We start from the raw sequence: 19,825 nt of genomic DNA on the forward strand, positions 1-19,825 counted from the left end.
GGGTTTGAATAAGAAAAACTACCTCTGAGGTTATAATTTCTGTAATATCATTTTTTCACCCCTTTCAGGCAGATGTATTTATATTCAGGTATTTCTTACTAATAGTAGCAATGTAATAGCAGTTTTGTATAATTGTTTATAATATAGGTACTAATGGGGCCGATATATAATTTTCGCCTTTTTTAATGTAAAGTCATACCTTATTTTATCGCGTGATTTTGCGATGTGTCAAAAACTTTCAACAGTCAAATATATCAAAAAAACTTTGTGCAACATCGCATTTCGAAAACTACAGTTGTTTGTGTAACGTGTTTAATCATGCAAAGTATTTTATTGTTACTAATCGCAAAATTGTTGACCAACACTCTTGAATTTGAAGCGTAAAAAAGAAGCAGTGCACGTACATTCTGGAAAGTCACAAACTATCCTCTTCCATCGTCTCGTCGTTAAGGAGGAAGAGAAGCTGCTCCTCGTTGTCTCTGCCAGATGGGTGTCTATTTGTCCTCCCGGAAAACAAAAAAGGTCATTCTCAATGTGCATTATGCTTTCATTATCCCCATTTTGTGTGTCAGATTTTCCTTTGTTATGTTGGTCTCCCCATGGTTAGGCTTACCATACTATCCCTTTAGACCGGGACACTCCTGAATTACAGAGGTTTTGTGGCTGTTTAAAACCAGGTGAATTGTTGGCTTGAATTAAGGCAGCCACAGAACCTGTGTAATTCATTCACGCTTGAGGGTTGGGTTTAGCGGAGCTGGCACAGAGGGAGTGTGAATGAAACAAAGACAAGTAGAACCAGGAAGTAGTTGCTTAGTTGGGCACACAAGTATAATTTATATTGGATTTTTATACCTTAATAAAACTTAGCTTTTATTGCTTATTCCTTCTAAAAAAAGCCCCATTTTCCGGGGAGTACACAGCAAAACATAGAGGTTAAAATGTTGGACACATACAAACAAATAGGTGAGAAAAGATGGAAATTAAGAGCAAATAGATTTAAAAAGCGGTACCTCCACTTATCACTCCTGCAAGGGGTATAATTGAAAATGCTAATAAGGCCACTGAGACTCTAAATTATACTAGATCACCTAGTCTCCTAACTATGTTGAGATCTTGCTATGTAAATAGCAAGTAATACGAGTTCCCAATGTACCCACATCTGAGAGCCTCGTTAAAGCTGCTATACAGTGAAACATGCACGTCGGCATTTCAGCGGCCTGCTGTGCTCCTTTATTGTTTTGTGCAATGGTGCAAAAAAATATATTTTGAAAGTTAAAATAGACCTGTACTGACACCCTCTTATATTGAAGCTATTTAAGCAAAGCATAAGTGTCCGAAACGGTCTCTATGAATTAGCCCTGAGAGCACTAGGGGAATAAATGCGATCTGTCTAGGTCCAACTCTTTGAATGATTGATGTGAATAATCAAAGTGTATAGTGTTGCCCTAAACAACTGCAGTGTGTGGCCACCCTAAGTCTAAGACTATATGATACTAGGGCAAACATATGTAACCAATGTATAGAGTTTCATACCCATAATATTGCTTGGGAATATAATATTTTATTTTAGCAATACATCATACTATTATTGCTGCTAGCCGATTAAACGGCAGCCGCACATCATTGGTGCGAGTCAACCGACGGCAACCGCACACATTATTCCTCCCAAAAATCAGTGGATCTATCACACGTGTAATACAGAGTGTATAGAATAACAATCTAACATTCTCTACTGACACCTACTTCCATAATGTCAGAATGATTTGATATATGAGACCCTTTGTACCATTTAATTTATGTAGGAATCTGGGTGGATAATACTTAAGATATAGCCCAGCAATCACAATATTGCAGAGATATAATTCCTGTGTGGGAATCACAGCACAGGTCACTCAATACAAGCAATTGATACATATGTGGAGACAACCGCGGAATAAACACTGTTGCATTGAAGTATCAAAACAACATGTCCAGCTAGTATGAGAACATCATTGAAGCAATTATTGTTTCCAAAATACATTAATGTATGAATAGGTTGCCACATTCTCTCAACGCCCTCTAATGAGAATATGAATATAGATGTGGGTACATTGGAAACTCATATTACTTGCTATTTACATATCAAGATCTCAACATAGTTAGGAGACTAGGTGATCTAGTATAATTTAGAGTCTCAGTGGCCTTATTAGCATTTTCAGTTATACACCTTTCAGGAGTGATAAGTGGAGGTACCGCTTTTTAAATCTATATGCACTTAATTTCCATCTTTTCTCACCTATTTGTTTGAGTTGTAATAGGGCTGCACCCCCTTATAGTAAGATCTACTAATAGATTTATAATTACAAATAATGGGGTTTATTAGAAAGATACGGTCTAAATAGTCTGTCAACCTCTTTAAGTGTGCAGATATATTTCTCTTGTCCTATCCAAAGGAGTGTGAATGAAGCAAGGAGGAACATGTACTTAGAAGAATCATTGGTGGTCTAGCAGTGATAATAAGCCCATATGCAGACATGACAAGACCAGTACTTTATTAAATGAATAGTGTCTGTGGATCACTGCAGAATCTATATGAAGAAGAGATTATACCAGATTAGAAACTAAAATGGCGACCAGGTGGAACCGGAATGCTGACTGGAATGGAACTGGAATGGTGGCTGGACTGGAACCGGAGTAGTGACCGGACTGGAACCGGAGTAGTGACCGGACTGGAACCGGAATGGACTCAAGTCCTACTGGACTGGATCTGGAATCTTGACACTGGAAGTTCTGAAAAGAAACAATAGTTCTTATTGTAATGGAGACGGGAAAGGAACTGGAACAGACTTGAGTGCTGACTGGTTGGATCCAGAATCTTGACACTGGAAATTCCATGAGATATAATGCAGAGTACTTAGTATTAATCAGACTGGAACTGGATCAAGTCAAAGTGACTGGAACATAGGAGCTCAGCACAGACTTGTTACTTCCTGGGAAGAGACTGTTTTACTGGTGACTTGTTGTTCACAGGAAGTCCCCTTTATAGCACAGAGTGTAGACAGATTGGATGCTGCAATCAGCTGATGAAAAGGAATCTCCTGGATTGGTTACTGGAAGGTCAGCTGACAAAAACCAGGATGGCAGCACTCATGTCTGGTTTTGGAGGGAGCTTAGAACTAGGTCCAAACACCAGGAAGTAAACACAATGGGAACTTCATGTGGAATCAGTGTCAGCAGACCTCTGCTTGAGCCGGGAGCAATGTATGGAAACTGCACGCGTGGACCTCTGTGCCAGCCAGGACAGACATTGCAATGGGAAGAAACAAGTTTTAAAACTCCGGAGTGTGACAAAATACACAAATGTAATTGTCTTGATAATTACATAAATTTATATGGAATAAAAACATTATATAATAATAATTGATATAACATATAATGAGGCATTGGTGGTCATTCCGAGTTGTTCGCTCGTTGCCTATTTTCGCTATGCTGCGATTTGCTGCTAAATGCGCATGCGCATGGTACGCAGCACGCATGCGCTAAGTTATTTTACACAAAACTTTGTAGATTTGCTGTGGATCCTGCTGCGCTTTTCAGTCGCACTGCTGATCGGTGAGTGATTGACAGGAAAGGGGCGTTTCTGGGTGGCAACTGAGCGTTTTCCGGGAGTGTGCTAAAAAACGCAGGCATGTCAGGGAAAAACGTGGGAGTGTCTGGAGAAACGGGGGAGTGGCTGGCCGAACGCAGGGCATGTTTGTGATGTAAAACCAGGAACTAAATGGACCGAGCTGATCGCAATCTAGGAGTAGGTCTGGAGCTACTCAGAAACTGCAAAGAATTCTTTATTAGCAGTTCTGCTAATCTTCCGTTCGCAATTCTGCTAAGCTAAGATACACTCCCAGAGGGCAGCGGCCTAGCGTGTGCAATGCTGCTAAAAGCAGCTAGCGAGCGAACAACTCTGAATGAGGCCCATTATTAGAAGGTGTCTTAAACTATTATTATATATTGTTTGGCAGAGTTAATTCCAAAAGTTATTGAAACATATCTAAAGAGGAAATTTGGCAAAAAATGGTGGATAATCTTCTGTTGGCAAGTGTCCAAGAGCACCACATTTTTGTAAAAAGAGTTGAGATTGCAAGATGGCAGTGAAATGGAAGCTTTTAAAAAAAATTCAAAATTCAAAGGTGCAGTTCTAGGTTCTGTTTTCACACTGAAATGCATGTCTTGGAGAAATAAAGTATTTAGCAAGAAATTTTCCCCAGACACGGTAATTGAAATTGCTTGTGGCCTAGATAATTCTGCTGAGTATAGAGCAAGTGCTTTGGTAGGTAAGAACACTTTTTATTTTAATCTTGCCTCTCTCTCTTTCTCACATTCCCCTCTTATTACATGCCCTCTCAATGATTCCCTTCCTTCCCTTCACTCTCTGTGTCTCTTCCCCTCTCCCCTACCTCTCTCTAACTTCCTCTCCCTCTTTCTCTCCAACCATCTCTCTTTCTCCCTCCCACTCTCTCTCTTTCTCTATTCCTTTCTCTCCCTATCTTGTTTTGGCTTGTTTGGGAAATATCCCTAAGTGATTTTTTTTTCAGGTGTACTTGTTAAGGGAAATTTACATTTGTCTTTCAATTTTAAGATTTACTTATCCATTTTTTTTACAGGAGTTGCAGATGATTTAAACATTTTGAAAAACAAACAACAGTTTCTCATTCATGTTCAGCCTTGTTTTTTACAAAAATAAATGTCTCTTTTCTAACAGATCAAATAAAATCAACACCTCAGACACCTCTTCATGAGAAAACAAAAACAAAAAGAAAAGAGAAAATTACTTTGAAATTTCTTTTAAATATTTAATGATGTTATAATAATCGCAACATGACAAATTTAACTTATATTCTTATTTCTGGTGGATATTTTAATTTTTAATGAAAATATTCCTGCTATGTCCATTTAAAAACCTGAAGGGACAGCAATAGTCTTACCTGCTTTACCTGCTTTTTTTTATCCTCAGAATTTTGGAGCAGTTTTTTAGGTGTGGGGCAGTTTCCTCTTTCAGGATAAAGTTGACATTGGCCCTGATTCAGATGAGGTTTGAGGTGCTATTGCAACAAAACATTACTATGTTAATGCAGCAGGAGGTATTTCATATAAGCAGATACTTACTGCTTGTATTAGTGATCCCTGCTACACCACTGGTCAGTTGCTTGACTCCTGGGCCACAGATCCAACAAATAGGCCTGGAAAACTCTTCTTCAGATGGAGATTCTGGCCTCATCACTCCCTCAAAATGGAGGTAACATGTCTCTGTTTTCATAAATGATTGCCATTGATGGCCTCTAACCAGGGCCGTAACTACGTGTGTGCCAAGTGGGCTTGGTACACAGCGCAGTTGCCCTGAGGGCGCACGGCCAGCGGCATGTAATGAGTCAAATTGACTCATTACATGCCGCCTCTGCTCTGCGCTGTGCGCCGCGCTGTGGAGGGAGAAGAGACCAGCGCCGGGCAGCGGAGAAGGAGGAGGAGGGAGGGGGAGCAGGGAGCCGCAGCAGCACTATTTCATTGGTAGTAAGCGCCGCTGCAGCATCCCCCTCTCCTTCTGTATTGGCTGCCCAGCGCTGCTGTGAATGCTGGGATGCGGTTCCTGCATCCCAGGATCCACAGCAGCGCCGGGCAGCCAATACGGAAGGAGAGGGGGATGCTGCAGCGGCGCTTACTACCAATGAAATAGCGCTGCTGCGGCTCCCTGCTCCCCCTCCCTCCTCCTCCTTCTCACCTCACTGCCTGCACCAAGGAAGCTGCACGAGGAGCCTGACTGCCAGCAGGGAGATGGTAAGTATATCTCTCTTTCTCTCTCTCTCTCTCTCTCGGGGACACCGTCTGCCGCAATGTGTAAAAAGGGGGACTGGCTGCCGCAATGTGTAAAAAGGGGGACTGGCTGCCACTGCCGCAATGTGTAAAAAGGGGGACTGGCTGCCGCTGCCGCAATGTGTAAAAAGGGGGACAGGCTGCCGCTGCCGCAATGTGTAAAAAGGGGGACTGGCTGCTGCAATGTGTCAAAAGGGGGACTGGCTGCCGCAATGTGTAAAAAGGGGGACTGGCTGCCGCTGTCGCAATGTGTAAAAAGGGGGACTGGCTGCCGCAATGTGTAAAAAGGGGGACTGGCTGCCGCAATGTGTAAAAAGGGGGACTGGCTGCCGCAATGTGTAAAGAGGGGGACTGGCTGCCGCAATGTGTAAAAATGGGGACTGGCTGCCGCAATGTGTAAAGAGGGGGCCTGGCTGCCGCAATGTGTAAAAAGGGGGACTGGCTGCCGCAATGTGTAAAAAGGGGGACTGGCTGCCGCAATGTGTAAAGAGGGGTCTGGCTGCCGCAATGTGTAAAAAGGGGTACTGGCTGCCGCAATGTGTAAAAAGGGGGACTGTCTGCTGTAATGTGTAAAAAGGGGGACGCTGTCTGCTGTAATGTATAAAAGGGGCTTTACCTGGTGTAGTGGCGCTACTGTGCAGTGTAATTTGAATAATGTAGACTACTGTGCACCGTAGTATGAATTTCTATTATTTTGTGGCCACGCCCCTTCCCCGTGAAGCCACGCCCCTATAATTTTTCACGCGCCTGCGGCGCGCACTGCCCCTATCTTACATGGTTGGGGGGGCACTGTCGGTTCTTGCACACAGCGCTAAAATGCCTAGTTACGGCACTGCCTCTAACCATGCACAGGTCGCGGCATACTGTCAATCACTGAGAGTCTGTAGCCATAGTGAAGCAAGATTTGTACTGCACATTTTGGGGACTTCAAGCTGCAGTGTTTAATGGCATTCAATAAGTGATTTCTGTGAATTCTCCTACATTATTCTTATAGTACATAGCAACAAATTATGTAGAGGCTTCAGTTTATTCCAATCTTTTTAATGCCCCTTACAAGTAAAGTCAGCACAATACCTTTAAGAAAAACAATATATAAATTAATCTTTTAAATATATATTATATATTAAATATATAAGAAAATATATTAAATATAGGGAACACTAAAGAAAAAACATCTAGAAAAAACATCTAATAAAGAACAACGAAGGACAAACAAGGAGTAAAGGCTGTTCAAGCCACAAACAATGTAGAAAGACAATCCCAGGATATTGAAAGAATGCCAAATTCTGTGGGTTAGTAAAAATTCTATGTATAAAAAGTTGATTTAATTTAGTTTTTTATTTCCAATTTTGGAAAGTTAAAAGAATGATATTTAATATTATTTACAAAAACAAAAGCCTCAACGTCCAGCAGTTTCTTGAGCATTAATGATGTGAAGTCACAAAAATGTATATCTGTTTATTTTAGTGAAGGTAATTTTTGGCTTACAAAAATGAACACAACCAATATTAAAAGTAATGTGTTTTTCTAAAAAATGTAATAAAAATTTAAAATTCTTCAGCATTCAATACTTATGGTCATGATGAAGAGACACAAGGTTGTAACTATACTGATTTAGCAGCTAATGGTCACTACCTAAGATTAGAAGCCAGGGTTTTTATTCCAGTGGCACACAGTACATATTAAAAGCTTTGAAGATTCCATGATAAATCAGTCTTCGGACACATCGTCAAGATAACAAGTAACAATAATTCCTAATCATCAATCAAAACTCACAATCATCCAATGGTACTTGATTTGTTATTAAACAATGCTCTGCAAGAATCAAATAAATATGTGCATGAAGAGATTGAAACTGTATAATTTAGAAATAATGTTACCAAAACTTCACAACTATTTTCATGTAATGTCAATATTCATACATTGGGTGACACACTAAAACAAATCTTTTATCTATAATGAGAAAAAAGGTAAATAATCAATAAGATTTTAGAACAAATTAATAGTGAGTCTGACCTATCTACTACATCCTCTACATCTTTGTCTACTGCACTGAACCTTGGTAAATACCCAAATCAAAGAAAAATAAAATCAAAAGACAACATAAAGTCCCATCCAGAATCATTGATCATTAAGCAAATGTATTAATTGTACCAAGAATATAATTTGTAACTGCATTTTTTCAAAGAATCTTTAATAAAATATTTTTGAAACATATGGTAATCTATTCAATTTATTTAAGCAGTGCAAAAAAATTCAGAGACCATGCAATCAAGAGAAAAAAAAGAAGGTAAGAAACAAGAAATTTTTTTCCATCTCGGTCTCCCTCGCTCTCTTGCTCTCTCTCTCTCCCTCTATCTCTCTCTTTGTTTTTGTCTCCATCTAATTATCTCCCTCTATCTCTCTCCCTCTGTCTCTGACTTTTTTTCTCTCCCTCTGTCTCTCTGTCGCCCTCTCCTTATGTCTCTCTTCCTCTTTCCTCCTCTTACGTCCTCTCCCTCTCTCTCTTCCTCTGTCCCCCTCTGGCTCTCTCTCAAACCCATTTCCTTCTCTCTCTACCACTCTCTCACATTCTCTTTCTGTTGTTTACTTTCCCCCTTTCATATACTATTTTTAAATAATCACTTTACAATATAATTTGATTTTAGATTAAAAAAAACTAGTTTCCGAAATTCCAAATGACCTAAATATTGAATATACAATTGAACCTAAGAAATCCACTGGAACATGTCTTTTTGATCTACCGAAACCAATTGTTTACCCAAATGTTTATGTTCAAAATGTGTCACAGATGCATTCCAAAAATATAAATAATAGTTCCTACTTAACAGTGTTACTAGTAGAGGAGTCAAATTAGAGTGAACTTCACTTTGATAATATTCCAGGGCCAATTGATGCAATCAATCAGTCTGGTAATCAAGTTCAAGATGATACTGTTCCTATCAAACATGCTATAGGCATGCATGTCAAGAAAGGTTTACTCAATATATATATATATATATATATATATATATATATCTATCATAAGATCATAAGAATAGGCACCATAATATGGTAAGCCAAACTGAAATCCCTAATGTACAGTAATGTCACAAAAGTCAGCAAATGTTGCACAACTTGCAATTGCAGTACATGAGACAAATCTAATGTTCTGATCTCACTTGGCCAAAACTTCTGTTCAGGATTTGGTGTCTGAATTAGAGATGAGCGCCGGAAATTTTTCGGGTTTTGTGTTTTGGTTTTGGGTTCGGTTCCGCGGCCGTGTTTTGGGTTCGACCGCGTTTTGGCTAAACCTCACCGAATTTTTTTTGTCGGATTCGGGTGTGTTTTGGATTCGGGTGTTTTTTAAAAAAAACACTAAAAAACAGCTTAAATCATAGAATTTTGGGGTCATTTTGATCCCAAAGTATTATTAACCTCAAAAACCATAATTTACACTCATTTTCAGTCTATTCTGAATACCTCACAATATTATTTTTAGTCCTAAAATTTGCACCTAGGTCGCTGGATGACTAAGCTAATGGCCGACACAAACACCGGGCCCATCTAGGAGTGGCACTGCAGTGTCACGCAGGATGTCCCTTCCAAAAAACCCTCCCCAAACAGCACATGACGCAAAGAAAAAAAGAGGCGCAATGAGGTAGCTGTGTGAGTAAGATAAGCGACCCTAGTGGCCGACACAAACACCGGGCCCATCTAGGAGTGGCACTGCAGTGTCACGCAGGATGGCCCTTCCAAAAAACATTCCACAAACAGCACATGACGCAAAGAAAAATTAAAGAAAAAAGAGGTGCAAGATGGAATTGTCCTTGGGCCCTGCCACCCACCCTTATGTTGTATAAACAGGACATGCACACTTTAACCAACCCATCATTTCAGTGACAGGGTCTGCCACACGACTGTGACTGAAATGACGGGTTGGTTTGGACCCCCACCAAAAAAGAAGCAATTAATCTCTCCTTGCACAAACTGGCTCTACAGAGGCAAGATGTCCACCTCATCATCATCCTCCGATATATCACCGTGTACATCCCCCTCCTCACAGATTATCAATTCGTCCCCACTGGAATCCACCATCTCAGCTCCCTGTGTACTTTGTGGAGGCAATTGCTGCTGGTCAATGTCTCCACGGAGGAATTGATTATAATTCATTTTAATGAACATCATCTTCTCCACATTTTCTGGATGTAACCTCGTACGCCGATTGCTGACAAGGTGAGCGGCGGCACTAAAAACTCTTTCGGAGTACACACTTGTGGGAGGACAACTTAGGTAGAATAAAGCAAGTTTGTGCAAGGGCCTCCAAATTGCCTCTTTTTCCTGCCAGTATAAGTACGGACTGTGTGACGTGCCTACTTGGATGCGGTCACTCATATAATCCTCCACCATTCTTTCAATGTTGAGAGAATCATATGCAGTGACAGTAGACGACATGTCCGTAATCGTTGTCAGGTCCTTCAGTCCGGACCAGATGTCAGCATCAGCAGTCGCTCCAGACTGCCCTGCATCACCGCCAGCGGGTGGGCTCGGAATTCTGAGCCTTTTCCTCGCACCCCCAGTTGCGGGAGAATGTGAAGGAGGAGATATTGACAGGTCGCGTTCCGCTTGACTTGACAATTTTCTCACCAGCAGGTCTTTCAACCCCAGCAGACTTGTGTCTGCCGGAAAGAGAGATCCAAGGTAGGCTTTAAATCTAGGATCGAGCACGGTGGCCAAAATGTAGTGCTCTGATTTCAACAGATTGACCACCCGTGAATCCTTGTTAAGCGAATTAAGGGCTCCATCCACAAGTCCCACATGCCTAGCGGAATCGCTCCGTGTTAGCTCCTCCTTCAATGTCTCCAGCTTCTTCTGCAAAAGCCTGATGAGGGGAAAGACCTGACTCAGGCTGGCAGTGTCTGAACTGACTTCACGTGTGGCAAGTTCAAAGGGCATCAGAACCTTGCACAACGTTGAAATCATTCTCCACTGCGCTTGAGACAGGTGCATTCCACCTCCTATATCGTGCTCAATTGTATAGGCTTGAATGGCCTTTTGCTGCTCCTCCAACCTCTGAAGCATATAGAGGGTTGAATTCCACCTCGTTACCACTTCTTGCTTCAGATGATGGCAGGGCAGGTTCAGTAGTTTTTGGTGGTGCTCCAGTCTTCTGTACGTGGTGCCTGTATGCCGAAAGTGTCCCGCAATTCTTCTGGCCACCGACAGCATCTCTTGCACGCCCCTGTCGTTTTTTTAAATAATTCTGCACCACCAAATTCAAGGTATGTGCAAAACATGGGACGTGCTGGAATTTGCCCATATTTAATGCACACACAATATTGCTGGCATTGTCCGATGCCACAAATCCACAGGAGAGTCCAATTGGGGTAAGCCATTCCGCGATGATCTTCCTCAGTTGCCGTAAGAGGTTTTCAGCTGTGTGCGTATTCTGGAAACCGGTGATACAAAGCGTAGCCTGCCTAGGAAAGAGTTGGCGTTTGCGAGATGCTGCTACTGGTGCCGCCGCTGATGTTCTTGCGGCGGGAGTCCATACATCTACCCAGTGGGCTGTCACAGTCATATAGTCCTGACCCTGCCCTGCTCCAATTGTCCACATGTCCGTGGTTAAGTGGACATTGGGTACAGCTGCATTTTTTAGGACACTGGTGACTCTTTTTCTGAGGTCTGTGTACATTTTCGGTATCGCCTGCCTAGAGAAATGGAACCTAGATGGTATTTGGTACCGGGGACACAGTACCTCCAACAAGTCTCTAGTTGGCTCTGCAGTAATGATGGATACCGGAACCACGTTTCTCACCACCCAGGATGCCAAGGCCTCAGTTATCCGCTTTGCAGTAGGATGACTGCTGTGATATTTCATCTTCCTCGCAAAGGACTGTTGGACAGTCAATTGCTTGGTGGAAGTAGTAAAAGTGGTCTTACGACTTCCCCTCTGGGATGACCATCGACTCCCAGCAGCAACAACAGCAGCGCCAGCAGCAGTAGGCGTTACACGCAAGGATGCATCGGAGGAATCCCAGGCAGGAGAGGAATCGTCAGAATTGCCAGTGACATGGCCTGCAGGACTATTGGCATTCCTGGGGAAGGAGGAAATTGACACTGAGGGAGTTGGTGGGGTGGTTTGCGTGAGCTTGGTTACAAGAGGAAGGGATTTACTGGTCAGTGGACTGCTTCCGCTGTCACCCAAAGTTTTTGAACTTGTCACTGACTTATTATGAATGCGCTGCAGGTGACGTATAAGGGAGGATGTTCCGAGGTGGTTAACGTCCTTACCCCTACTTATTACAGCTTGACAAAGGCAACACACGGCTTGACACCTGTTGTCCGCATTTCTGTTGAAATACTTCCACACCGAAGAGCTGATTTTTTTGGTATTTTCACCAGGCATGTCAGTGGCCATATTCCTCCCACGGACAACAGGTGTCTCCCCGGGTGCCTGACTTAAACAAACCACCTCACCATCAGAATCCTCCTGGTCAATTTCCTCCCCAGCGCCAGCAACACCCATATCCTCCTCATCCTGGTGTACTTCAACACTGACATCTTCAATCTGACTATCAGGAACTGGACTGCGGGTGCTCCTTCCAGCACTTGCAGGGGGCGTGCAAATGGTGGAAGGCGCATGCTCTTCACGTCCAGTGTTGGGAAGGTCAGGCATCGCAACCGACACAATTGGAGTCGGACTCTCCTTGTGGATTTGGGATTTCGAAGAACGCACAGTTCTTTGCGGTGCTACTGCTTTTGCCAGCTTGAGTCTTTTCATTTTTCTAGCGAGAGGCTGAGTGCTTCCATCCTCATGTGAAGCTGAACCACTAGCCATGAACATAGGCCAGGGCCTCAGCCGTTCCTTGCCACTCCGTGTGGTAAATGGCATATTGGCAAGTTTACGCTTCTCTTCCGACAATTTTATTTTAGGTTTTGGAGTCCTTTTTTTACTGATATTTGGTGTTTTGGATTTGACATGCTCTGTACTATGACATTGGGCATCGGCCTTGGCAGACGACGTTGCTGGCATTTCATCGTCTCGGCCATGACTAGTGGCAGCAGCTTCAGCACGAGGTGGAAGTGGATCTTGATCTTTCCCTAATTTTTGAACCTCAACATTTTTGTTCTCCATATTTTAATAGGCACAACTAAAAGGCACCTCAGGTAAACAATGGAGATGGATGGATACTAGTATACTTATGGATGGACTGCCGAGTGCCGACACAGAGGTAGCTACAGCCGTGGACTAACGTACTGTGTTTGCTGCTAATATAGACTGGATGATAATGATATGAAATCAATATATATATGTATATATATATAATATCACTAGTACTGCAGCCGGACAGGTAGATAATATATTTATTAGGTAATGATGACTGATGACGGACCTGCTGGACACTGTCAGCTCAGCAGCACCGCAGACTGCTACAGTAAGCTACTATACTATAGTAGTATGTACAAAGAAGAAAGAAAAAAAAACCACGGGTAGGTGGTATACAATTATGGATGGACTGCCGAGTGCCGACACAGAGGTAGCTACAGCCGTGGACTACCGTACTGTGTCTGCTGCTAATATAGACTGGATGATAATGATATGAAATCAATATATATATGTATGTATATATAATATCACTAGTACTGCAGCCGGACAGGTAGATAATATATTTATTAGGTAATGATGACTGATGACGGACCTGCTGGACACTGTCAGCTCAGCAGCACCGCAGACTGCTACAGTAAGCTACTATACTCTATAGTAGTATGTACAAAGAAGAAAGAAAAAAAAACCACGGGTAGGTGGTATACAATTATGGATGGACTGCCGAGTGCCGACACAGAGGTAGCTACAGCCGTGGACTACCGTACTGTGTCTGCTGCTAATATAGACTGGATGATAATGAGATGAAATCAATATATATATATGTATGTATATATAATATCACTAGTACTGCAGCCGGACAGGTAGATAATATATTTATTAGGTAATGATGACTGATGACGGACCTGCTGGACACTGTCAGCTCAGCAGCACCGCAGACTGCTACAGTAAGCTACTATACTATAGTAGTATGTACAAAGAAGAAAGAAAAAAAACCCACGGGTAGGTGGTATACAATTATGGATGGACTGCCGAGTGCTGACACAGAGGTAGCTACAGCCGTGGACTAACGTACTGTGTCTGCTGCTAATAGAGACTGGATGATTGATAATGAGATGAAATCAATATATATATATATGTATGTATATATAATATCACTAGTACTGCAGCCGGACAGGTAGATAATATATTTATTAGGTAATGATGACTGATGACGGACCTGCTGGACACTGTCAGCTCAGAAGCACCGCAGACTGCTACAGTAAGCTACTATACTCTATAGTAGTATGTACAAAGAAGAAAGAAAAAAAAAACATGGGTAGGTGGTATACAATTATGGATGGACTGCCGAGTGCCGACACAGAGGTAGCTACAGCCGTGGACTAACGTACTGTGTCTGCTGCTAATATAGAGTCTAGACTGGATGATAAATTATTGATAATGAGATGAAATCAATATAATATCACTAGTACTGCAGCCGGACAGGTACTATATATATTTATTATGTAATGACTGATGACGGACCTGCTGGACACTGTCAGGTCAGCACAGCACCGCAGACTGCTACAGTAAGCTACTATAGTAGTATGTATAAAGAAGAATGAAAAAAAAAAAAACCACGGGTAGGTGGTATACAATATTATATATATATATATTATATACAATTATATATATATATATATATATATATATATATATTAAACTGGTGGTGATTGATTATTAAACTGGTGGTCACTTCAGGTCACGTTGCAACTTGCAACTAGTACTCCGAGGCCTAAGCAGACAATCACAAAATATATTATTATACTGGTGGTCAGTGTGGTCACAACAATGGCAGTGTGGCACTGACTCTGGCAGCAAAAGTGTGCACTGTGACTGTACGTTATATGTACTCCTGAGTCCTGCTCTCAGACTCTAACTGCTCCCCACTGTCAGTGTCTCCCCCACAAGTCAGATAATACACTTACAGTCACACTATCTATTATCTAATCTAGTATAAATATCACTTCAGCAAGTAGTATAGTAGTATACAGTATAGTAGTACTCCTCCTAATAATGCTCCCCAAAATACTGTGTCTCTCTCTTCTCTAAACGGAGAGGACGCCAGCCACGTCCTCTCCCTATGACTCTCAATGCACGTGTGAAAATGGCGGCGACGCGCGGCTCCTTATATAGAATCCGAGTCTCGCGATAGAATCCGAGCCTCGCGAGAATCCGACAGCGTGATGATGAAGTTCGGGCGCGCTCGGGTTAACCGAGCAAGGCGGGAAGATCCAAGTCGCTCGGACCCGTGTAAAAAAACCTGAAGTTCGGGCGGGTTCGGATTCCGAGGAACCGAACCCGCTCATCTCTAGTCTGAATCAACCACAAAAGATGAGCATGATCTAGTCTATACCTCATTTGCTACCTCATTTAGTGTATTGTAGAAAAGTATTTTGAATGCTAAAAGGTCAGTTAATGCAAGACAATAGTTATTTTTAATTAAACCTTTTGTAAAACTATTAGAATAATCAGTAAAAATATAATTTTGTGAAATGAGTACATGATGTAATATACAAAATGTTTGCTCAAAAAATATTTTTAGTTTTGAAAGTAAAGTTTTGCAGCATAACTTTTTTGCATTTTTTTTAAATTAAAGTATTACTAAAAATATCCATATAGATTACTTAAAAACAGAAAAACTGCAAATAATAATTTTTTTACTAACAATTCTTATGTCTTTTACAACATAAAAAAAACTTCACAACATGAGAATCAGGGAATATTAAACTTCATTAACAGTTATAAGTTTTTTTTTATTTAAAGTTATTGTATACTTAAGAGGAATATACAGTTAATCATCTTCAGCATGTGACCATGCTAATCTGAAACAGAAAAAAAAAAATAATTATAAATTAAAATTTTTAAAAACTGTTTTTAATACAAGAGCAATAAATACATACTTACATGAAAATAAATCTCTGTTGACATTATCACGGACCAGACTTCCCAATGCTGTCACATGTTCTTCTCTTGCTGGCATCCACAGGTAGGTTTGGGTCAGCATTACCATTGCTGTTAAAAGTAATAAATATGTTGTGGAGCATGGAACACACCACAAAAATGTTAAAGACTTTAAGGAGCAAACATTTTAGTGCACCCCCAGACAGATGCAAACAGCGAAATCTGCTTTTTTGTCTACTATGCTTGTGGTATGCACTTTATTATACAGTATCTCTTCTCTGCTCATGTTTGTACTAGTGACAGGTGTGATAAGCCAAGGCTTTGATCCAAATCCAGGATCACATAAACATGTTCTTTTTTTAATATGATAAATGGAACAAACATACATACAAAACATGTGTTGTTGCAGTGTCAAACTGGGGCATGAAGAACCCACAGAGGGAATGCAATAGTAGTGGCCCAATGCAGGGAGGTGACACAAGCTGAACGGGTGTAGACATCCGGGGGGGGGGGGGGGGGGGGGTTAGCTACCAGAGGAGTTTAAGTAAAATAAGAAATCTGCACAGGCCAAGAGAAAAATGAAGAATAAAAAAATAACAATAATGCTGAAACTGGTATTCTGGTTATAGTGGAAAGACCCTGAAGCAATACAATGAAGAACAGCTAGTAGTTTAGTATTCCCAGGGGCAGCTCTTCTTTTTCTGGTTCTGGGTGAAATACTGTATCACTTGTTTATAAATTCATGCAGAGATCTGAAAGCTGCAGAGGGAAAACAATAGAAGGAAATAATTTCTTCCTTGAAGATTCCATGGATGGTAAAACGCAGGCGGAATATGCTCACTCTCTTCTGGCATCTCCATATTTGATGTCTGACAAGCTGCATATGATTTTCTACTTTAACAGTATTTACCAACATTCATGATGGGAAAGGAAATAGATAATTTTGACAATCTCACTGCCAAAGAGATAGAAAATGTAAATTACTTTTAAAAGTACTGTAACTATAAAAAAGAAGAGGTTTATCGCCAATGGAATATTCTCAGAAGATCTAGGAATCTAAGTTCACATACAGTAAGTCGTTATATCTCACATTTCTAGCTAACAACGAATTCCAACATGGGGAGGCGGATTTCCGTTCATGGCATTTCATTGTGAGGTTCTGAAAGATATAGGTAGTTTGGTTAATCCAGTGAATGGAAAGCCCATGAGATTTGCACAGGCACAACAGTCTTACCCAATTATTCCAAGATACCAGTTAGCATTTTTTCAAATGCAACATTACATAAACAGTGTGCTTAAGTGGTCTATTTACTAAGCATTGAACTGAGATAAAATGGACGGAGATAAATTACCAGCCAATCACCACCTAACTACATTGTCACAGGCTGGGTTTGAAAAATGACAGTTAGGAGCTGATTGGCTGGTATGTTATCTCTGTGCACTTAATCTCCATCTAAGGCTTAGTAAATAGACCCCTAAATCTTTATCACAATCGGACTTATAAAAAAATCTAGATGGATTCTTGAGATTTCCGCCCACAATAAAAAAGGCCTATCTATACAATATGGGTCACTCTAGATCACAGTTGGGTATGCAACAGTGGATGTCAGATTTTCCTACACTTAACTTGCTTAAAAGTTTAACAATCTCTTGTAAACTAATACCCTCGGCACAATACCATGAAATGTTTAATAACATTACCCACAGAAGAAATAAGACAAGCTATAAACGCTTACCAATTGGCTGCTAGATATGTCAGTCCACACATTGCAGCTGGGCAGGCATTTCAATTTGTCCACCCAGTTGTGACTTCAATCCTTGCAGCCAAATTACATGGAGTCAGTAGACCACCCAAAGACATAGCCAGATGCGTTGATATACTGTGTGCTGATTCATGTTTGTAAGTAGTGGCTGCTCCAGAGGTGGGGCTGCAGTGCAGTCCAACATTCAAGTAGGGGATCTACACCAACTGCCGCCCCAAACAATGCCAAACATCGCCGGCTATGACACATGGAAGTTGGTGTGGCTCCCTTATTTGAATTTAGGTCTCTGTTGCAGCCCCATGTCTGGCTCTTCCATTGTTTTTAACTAAAGCAAAAAAGCAAGCAACTGGATAAAACAACACGGTATTGCAGTTGGGCATATGTAACATGTGCAGAGTTAGATTTGGGTGGGGTGTGCTTAAACTGAAATCTAAATTGCAGTGTAAAAATAAAGCTGTAAAAATGGGTATACCAAAGTATATTGTCGGGCGCTAGAATGGAGTGTTTTCCTAGCTGCTGTATAAGGGAGATAGTCAGTCTCCCTACATATACATGAAGTAAAAGAAAAGGAAAACAGCGCTAGATTCAAATTCCTGAACACATTTAATATATTGGTGTTAAAAAGATAAGATTAAGATAAAATTAAAATTAAGCTAACAAATCTCACATGAGAATATAGATAATGTCCATTGACAAATGGGGATAAGGAAAATAATTTGCCTATATACTGCTGTTGTTTTTGCAACACCTTATGACCGTGTTCCTGATATATTAGTCAGATTCACACATGAGGACTTAAGGATGTCAATATGTCCAATTTTACCAACCTTGTTTTCCTATATGAAGATCCATAGCTATGGTGCCTGAAAGCAGCTGAACTCCACGCAATTTTGGTAGGTATCCTGGTCCACAAAAGGCTTGGAAGGCTTGGAAATAAAGCCGGATTGGTGAATTACCGGAAAAGTCCTCCAGAATCTTGTAAAGGCAGCAATGGAACCACAGGTCTTTCTCGGTGTAGTCGGTGTATGTAGCAGTAAATTTCTCCTGATGCGTTTCGCTGCTCTGGGCAGCTTTGTCAAAGGTGCGCATAGACTGCCCTGATCCCCTTTATATATGGTACATCTAAACATGCTTACATCCTATTGGGTGTCACTAAATAAATTAATCAACTTAACACACACTAAAAACATTTTGATGTTAATCTTAAACTATAAAGGAGGCAAAACTATTTCTTAAAATATATTAAAACTGGTTGGATAGTGTATTAATGAAGTAATATTTATAATTTATTTATAATTAGTCCCGATCACATGATCGGACTATACCTAATGAGAATGTGTTTCATTCAATTCATTGGTTGGATCCTGAGATGTGGCATTGTTTTGCTATGCCCACCAATGACATCATATAAGTCACATGACCTCACTCAGCCTATAAGCGGCCGAATCGAACGGTCACATGATAATATCCAGTCACGTGACCCGTCACATGTGCGGTAGCATGTCCGGGATTCATAGAGGATCATGGGGCCACATGACCTCACTCGGCCTATAAGCGGCCGAATCGAACAGTCACATGATAATACCCGGTCATGTGACCCGTCACATGTGCGGTCACATGTCCGGGATTTGTAAAATATCCTGGGGCCGTCCAAAGTGACATGCAGCCGAGGCTGATTATGAAGGCGGCCACATGGTCTTTTATCAGCCAATCAAAGATAGAAACAATACCCTACAACAAAGCCAGATTTATGGCCGGTCACGTGACAGGACCCAAATCGGCATTCATTGGTTGTAAATAAGTGTTTATCACCAGACTGAAAGAACACCTTTAATAGTATGGGCAATTTTGCCCTTAATAGAGCACACCATATATACAGTTTATTTAAACTTATAACAAAGACTGTTATAATAATAGTGGTGTGCACAACAGGAAACATAAAGCCCATTCTTAATATTAAAAGGGTGTATAATAGATTCCTTAGATGCCCCACTACAAATAGGGTCACATATATAATCTCATAAATTTCTTATTCGAGATATAATCCAAAATAACTAAGAGGAATATATAGAAGGATTCCAAATACTCCAAAGAATTCATTACATAACTTTCATAACAAGTGCAATCCATGAAAATACTAAAAAACAGTCATATAAAGATTTAAAAACAAAAGGATGAATATAATTCTTTA

At 40.9% G+C, this 19,825-nt stretch overlaps 1 protein-coding gene across 3 annotated transcripts in view; it reads left to right on the top strand.

Annotated features, from left to right (window-relative positions):
• LOC134949245 (cytochrome P450 2F3-like) overlaps nt 1-19,825 on the top strand; it is a 185,241-nt gene that overhangs the window by 3,818 nt on the left and 161,598 nt on the right. For 2 of the 3 annotated variants that reach the window (XM_063937721.1, XM_063937722.1), the window contains exon 2: nt 8,087-8,131. In XM_063937721.1, coding sequence (XP_063793791.1) covers nt 8,107-8,131 — 25 coding nt within the window. In that variant the 5' untranslated portion in view covers nt 8,087-8,106. Of the gene's footprint in view, nt 1-8,083; nt 8,132-19,825 lie in introns of all 3 variants that reach the window. The other variant, XM_063937723.1, reaches the window with a different exon arrangement.

This window comes from Pseudophryne corroboree, chromosome 8, assembly GCF_028390025.1.
Source record: "Pseudophryne corroboree isolate aPseCor3 chromosome 8, aPseCor3.hap2, whole genome shotgun sequence".
NCBI lineage: Eukaryota > Metazoa > Chordata > Amphibia > Anura > Myobatrachidae > Pseudophryne > Pseudophryne corroboree.